This window comes from Anopheles marshallii, chromosome 3, assembly GCF_943734725.1.
Source record: "Anopheles marshallii chromosome 3, idAnoMarsDA_429_01, whole genome shotgun sequence".
Taxonomy (NCBI): Eukaryota; Metazoa; Arthropoda; class Insecta; order Diptera; family Culicidae; genus Anopheles; species Anopheles marshallii.
In genome coordinates this window covers 44,502-51,197 of record NC_071327.1, presented here as the reverse complement: position 1 = coordinate 51,197, position 6,696 = coordinate 44,502, and the positions used below count along the sequence as shown (strand labels likewise).

The following is a 6,696-nucleotide window of genomic DNA, read 5'->3' as shown; positions in this document are numbered from 1 at the left end:
TCCACCGTGAGTAGTTTACAAAAGTTGAAGATCACGTTGGAGGGACGAATCGTTTGTAGCGTCAGATAAATAAGTACGCCAGTGTTACTTGTTTCCAGTTTTATGTTATCGTTACAAAAATAAACAAACCATACTATGTCGAATATTCAACATACGTTAAATAAAATACCCAGTTTTAAACTTTTCTTTTCTCTTGAGATCACCTTATTGTTAGTGTTCCTGTTACTCGAAATTATTTATAAATCTGAGCCCAGTGAAAATACAGCTCAACCTTCAATTGCTCAGTGATGCTCACTGAGATGCTCATTCATGCGGTGTACAAAGAACGGCCTGGTAGGCACATGCTGATGACGAACGCTATTCCGTTTTTGCTGGATATCATCCACAGCTTCTGTGGCATGAGTCATTGTGGAGGAATTGATTCGTTCTAATTTACTCGCCACAGAGGTTCCACTAGATCGTTTCGTATGGACTCCGGGATTTGCTGCGTCGCGACTTCCATTATCACCAGATCCACCTTTCGCTGTTTCATCGCCTTGCGGTCGTAAGGCTCCTGGTATCATTTTTTCACGTATCTGAATCACGGATGTGTTCATCACTTCGCAGTCAATCTGCATGAGTGTTATCTTGTCTGAACGATTTGTTCCGTTGCTCATTGGTGTACTGGAGGCTGTCACAGTTGGTAGCATCAATGACATTCTTGGTCGATTTGTTTTATTGTACGCCAGAGCAGGCAACAACAAATGTTCCTCGCTAAATGATACTAAATAAAATGTATCATCACGACGACCAATTTCTTCAAAAAACTCTGCATATTTTACGTGTATTTTAGGATAGTACAAATCTACATCGTGCTGGTTAGGTATTTTCTTGCGGTATGTCATCATTTGTCGTTGTCCTGGTGCTTTACGTTGTCGATTGCGTGATAATTTCTTTCCGCTCTGGGCTTGCATTTGCTGACGCTCGTATGATTTCAACTGCATGCTAATGTCTTTCATGTGTTGGTACATGGAATCGATCGTATCCTTCAAACGGAACATTTTATCAAATGTATCGATTGAAACTTCCGCCTGACCCATACCATTTGTAAGATTTTTGTAACCATTCTCTCCAATCCACCGGCGGAGTTCACTCGCCAAACGTATGTTTTCCGTTTGATTTACGTAGAATGGACATTCGGTTACAGGTAAAGTTTCGATTGAATCTTCGTTTGTAAGTTCGTTGAACACCGTTAGGTTGTCTCTGTACGACCGAGGCCGACTGCGGTCGTTGAGATTGCTCGAATCATTCATCCACAGTAGCCCACGAGAATGATACGTCACCACTTTATCTGATAATTGGTTCATTTCCACAGGATCGGAGTTAGTGAGAAGATTGCTGCGAATGGTTGAACAAACGATTGCGCATCAGTCTCATATTTGACACACTTCTCACATTTTTGACTTACCCGATAGGATAAAAATTAAGTGAAACCATAAACAACATTGCCAAAACGATCGCTGTATTTTTACGAGCAGTTGGTGACACTTGTTTCATGGTTGAGTGTCCCTGTGGTTGATTAACAGCTGCACAAGTACATTGCATTTTCAACTTTTCCAGAAGATTTAAATTTTCCTGTCGATTAGATAATGCGGAGCCGTTAATAATTTAGAAACGAATCGCTAAGAGTACTGTACATACCACCTTTAGTTGTTGATTCTCTTGAGATAACTGTTCGAGCCGCTTTTCCAATGAGGTGACGTACTCTTTCTTCTTCTGTCTCGACTCGTATGCTGATTGGCGGTTTTTAATCATACGTTGATGTTTTTTGAGCAACTTTTCGTCGATAGTGTGTTCAGAAAGAGTGGTACCAGCGGCTAGCATCATAGGGACGGTAAATTGGCTAAAAGTCTTCGTATTACGATCCTTTTTAATAGCTGCCAGTGATTCACTTTCATATTTTGTTTCTACTTCCGTTGCAGAAACTGATGTTGGTTTCGGTAAAACAAAGGGGATTTCCTGCTTTTCTAAAAGCGAAGCCGTTTGCACTGATTTCACAACCGATCGAATGGGTAGTTTGTTTGTTGGTGTTGCCTTTAAAATTATAGTATTACTCGATGGTTGCTGTTGCATGTTCGCTAACAGAGCGCGATAATCTTTCACCGACAGAACGATCGTTTTCTTCGTGATTGTTTTAGTCCTGTTAATTGTGGTATAGAGACTTTTGGGGACGATTTTTAAATGACACATCCCGCTGTTAGGTTTCACTGCATTCGTACCATTCGTGGGACTACACGCTGTTTGCGAAGAGTTGGGCAGACTGACCATACGCATGGGCACTACGTGGGATCCTTCAAAGCCACCTGACGTAGGTGACGAATCGTAACTCTTTTGACTATTAGAAGGTGAAGGTGTATCACGATTGCACAACGAATGTGCTGAATCACATGAAACATCGTTCAAAAAATCGTCGGGATTGATGATTCCACTATCGCATTTATCCATTCCGTTACTGGCTGTAATGCATTCATCGTTCACAGTATCCCAAAAGGATTGGTGCGTTTGTTGCGGTACGCGATTGTCCGGTAAAAAATCATTCAGTCCAGCACAGAAAGGAATAACATCTTGCATCCCTGAAGAGAGGTATTCTCCTTCCAACGACAGGTCGAAATCATCACGCCCTGAAATAATGAAAATAATAAGTCAACTTTCGTTTGCTAACAACATCACAATTAACCTTCAAATGGTGGCTCCATCGTACAGCTGATTGATTCCATCAGGCAAGCTTGTGTTATACAACAATCATTTTCCAGAATTGCGTATTTTAATCAACAAAATCGTTCTTCGATTTAGAAACTTTCTTCGGTTCTTGATAACTATTTTGATATGCTTCCTCACCCCCTCATGCTGCCCAAAATATGGCAATGTCAAAAATGCAAACTTTTGTAGGGTTCTAATATCAACCGTCAACCTGTTAGCAAGAAGAAGAAGACGAAATAATAGCAAATAAAATAAAATAAGCTAATTTCGAATAGAAAATAAGATTGACCATTTTTCAATTGTTTGATTTCTAGATTGAATAAATTAATTTAATACACATGATACATGATATTAAAAATGTCTAATAAACTGCTCTAGCCTGGAAAAAAACACATCTACCCAAACGCTGTTAAACGTCAAGCTACCAAACATGGTGGTTAATGTTGTTTTTTATTTAGCTGGTTGTTACGGTATCGTGCTTTTTAAGAAAATTTTAAGTGTAGCTGGTAAACATTCAAAATCAACCAAAAATGAAACAATGTTCTCTGCAGGGTTGTGAATTCATGCATTACTAGCACCAAATCTATAATAATGGAAAAAAACGGCAACAACAAAAAATCCGACAGTCCAGTGCAATCTACCCCAGGATAAACGAATGCATATAATATAGTTCGGACCATGCGTCGCGAATATGGTTCTTGAAGCTATCAGTTCGAACATAGTAACTGGGTTCGTATTGCGTGCATTAAATATTTTCCACAAAACCACCTCCGGAACGCGTACCCATTGAATCCTAAAATTGGGAGCTAGATCACCATGGGGGCTAAACTTAGATAATCAAGCAAGGTAGTGCGCCACAAAAGTATGTTTCGCAGCATCCGTAATCGAATTCTACTGCGTGTTCGATGAAAAGTGGATACAAACCACTATAGGCTTAACAGGTACGCACACGTTTGGTCCTCGTTAGTTCCCTAATAACGATCTGTACCTGTATTACTTACAGCATGGCGACATACAACAATGCTCACTGGTTGCTGTCGCACATCCGGAACTCCTTCATCTCCACAGATGATACAGGCGTCAGTGAGACAATAATGGCAATGGAAGACATTCCGCTACAATTCGCAAAACAGTTTCGAGAAGCGCAGGCTTGCAATTTTGAACGAATTTCCATGCCGGAAACAACAATGGAAGATGAAGATATTGATGCGTCTTGTGTCGGTAGGATGCAAGATGAACGGTTCGGCGTAGACTTTAAATACTTCTATTCGTACCCTGGTCTAGATGACACGGATGATGAAGATGCAGACACTTTGTCACAATCGTACGAAATACAAATGGATCAGGATAGCGGGTTCCACCGGCAGCGATCAAATACTGCTCAGAAACTGGAAAAGCTAGAACTTGCTCGCCGTAAATCGTCGCAAATTAGATGCATAAAACTGGACGATATTTCGGTTCAACAAACAGAGGAAAAACATAACATCGATCAATTGTTCGTCGATCGTCGATCCACATCAATGTTAGAACACTTGTCATCATCACTAAAACGATTAAGCTCAACGCTAACGGAGCAGTTGAGTGTATTACCCAACTTACCACAGAATATTTTTCTCGAGTACGGCAAATTCGACGGCACCGGTCATATCGAGGTGCCAGTTCGCTCATTTAAAGTGTTCGTTCCAGTCCTCCCAGAGGAGCAACGTGCTTTTCCGTTGAATGTGTGTGTACTAGCCACTGCCAAGATACAGGATTTTATAGGACTGATTTGCTACAAATGCACTATCGCGAATCCTGCGCTGGAACTGCGTTCGGTTCGACATTACGGTCTCTATATGGCTGAGGAAGATGGTGAATTAGATCTAGATTTTCCTCCACTGGATATCAACGAGCCGTGTTCAAAGTTTCGGTTTTCACACCTCGTAATGGCAGAACGACAGTTCTCGACAAACGTAAGCCATCAGTCAGTATCCGTTACCTCAAGAGACACGCTCCATTTTGCGACATTCAGTACAGAACGAAGCACGAGCATAACAACACCAAGATCCGCCACAGCCCCAACCACAACGGTGGTAACCTCAATGAAGCCAGTAAAACTTTCGCAAGCGGTTGATTCGGCAATGCAACAACGATCACAAGTAAGCGAAGATGTACGCAGTTCACCACGCATCAGCAACCAACAAAAAGAAGATCTCGATCGCATTAAAGGACATACGTCAAAAATAGAAGCGCCACTATACCGAACGTTTCAGGTGCACATTCTACACAAATCACGGCTCAAGACAGAAATTCAGCTGGGCATCTCCGGCGACCGGTTCGAAATCGATCCGATACCGCACAACCCCAGCAAATTCTGGAGCCGCCAAAAACCAGCCTGTCACCCAATGGATTCCGTTGCCGCTTGTACCATAGTCGATCGGAAACATTCGAGGGCGATACTTCGGTTGGTGTACTGTGCCGTGAACGTCGTTAGCGGTGAGGCCGACGGTCCGGTAAGTTTTAAGCATTACGATATCGAAACAACCCCAGATACTGCAGAACAGATTACGGAGAAGGTAAACAATATTCTCGAAGTGCGATTGAGCCCGATACGACGCGAATATATGCGGCGACGGGGGAAATTAAAGCCACCATCTAGTGCGTAAAAATGGTTTAAGTGCAAACGCTTAGATAGAAATCATATTCAGCCATTACTGCCAATTTGTGCGTAGGAACAAAAACAACAGAACAGAACAAGCTAAATGTTTAAATCATTCCTCCTAGGAACACATTGTCTTCGTTCTGTAGAGACATGGTCGAAAAGGTGACTGATAGAGTTCGAACATATGCTTTACAGGATGCACAAATTCCCGCACTATAATTTTAGTATCTACAGAATACGATCATACAAGCTTTAATATTCAATATTTTATAAATCTTTCCCGTTGGAGTTACTTACGCGCGCAGTTAAGCCGGCTTGTTATGGATTGTTTAATTATCGAATTATGTTTTTAACCTTTTTGTGCTTAATATCGAATCATCCATGGTTCAGGATTATGTACATCTTACACGATCATCGATTTCTAACATCTTTGTATACACACACAAAAGCACACACTAGCAAAACCCAATAGACTAAAGTCTTTTCCCGAGTTACGCGAATAATGCGTGCTAGAGAAGTTTGCGTAACTCGGATTCCCTTAATAATATCGTTTATAGTTCGTATTCAGTGATCGATTGCTTCTTTTCGCGTTACGAAACACACATATAATTGATATTTTTACGATTATTTCGACAATCAGGGTACATTTTTACCAAAATTAATGTTCTTAATATCAAAATGTAACGTATTTTTGGAAAAAATTGAAATTTAACAAATACAAACTTCAATTTCATAAACAAAATTTCATGAATTGTCAAATTTTTGGGATTCGCGTTACTCGAATGCCGCGTAACTCGGGAAAAGACTGTATACTGAAGATAGCCAATTCACAGTCAGCGTGTTAGATGCGACATATAATATTCAACAACAGCGCTAAGTAATAGTCCGATCGTTGTGGATGATGAAACCGTTCAATAACGATGGCATAGACAATGTACGTGCAATTTAGATTTCCTGTCTTCTTCTCTAAAATATCTTTTTTTATTAATTTTCAATTATACATTGCTTACGTACAATCAATAGCTAACGATGAAAACAAAAGTCATTTATAACTACATAAATGCAAACAAGATAGCTGTTAAACAATGCGTACAACAATGCAGCAAATCAAATGCAGCTAAACGTGTTCAGCTTGTAGCGTGTGTTGCCTTTAATCACACGCGCAATCGCGTTACTATGGAGCCAACGGAGCTAATACGCTTAAGGTAATGAGATAAGTTTTATGTTGCTTTTTTATAATCGTATCAATGCGAGAGTCTCCTTTCGCGAAAGAGAAAGTGGAAAAGGTTATTAAAAAGCTTCATTAGACAGTAGAG

At 40.5% G+C, this 6,696-nt stretch overlaps 2 protein-coding genes across 2 annotated transcripts; one reads left to right on the top strand and one right to left on the bottom strand.

Annotated features, from left to right (window-relative positions):
• Positions 1-281: 281 nt before the first annotated feature.
• LOC128714354 (cyclic AMP-dependent transcription factor ATF-6 alpha) lies at positions 282-2,735 on the bottom strand. Its single transcript, XM_053809228.1, has 4 exons — positions 2,717-2,735; positions 1,681-2,660; positions 1,448-1,614; positions 282-1,377 (listed from the first exon to the last, which is right to left on the bottom strand). Exons 1-4 carry the CDS (start codon positions 2,733-2,735, stop codon positions 282-284), a joined length of 2,262 nt encoding a protein of 753 aa, XP_053665203.1.
• A 1,008-nt stretch (positions 2,736-3,743) lies between these two features.
• Positions 3,744-5,384, top strand: LOC128713873 (stress-activated map kinase-interacting protein 1). Its single transcript, XM_053808743.1, has one exon. It carries the CDS (start codon positions 3,744-3,746, stop codon positions 5,382-5,384), a length of 1,641 nt encoding a protein of 546 aa, XP_053664718.1.
• The last annotated feature ends 1,312 nt before the right edge of the window (positions 5,385-6,696 follow it).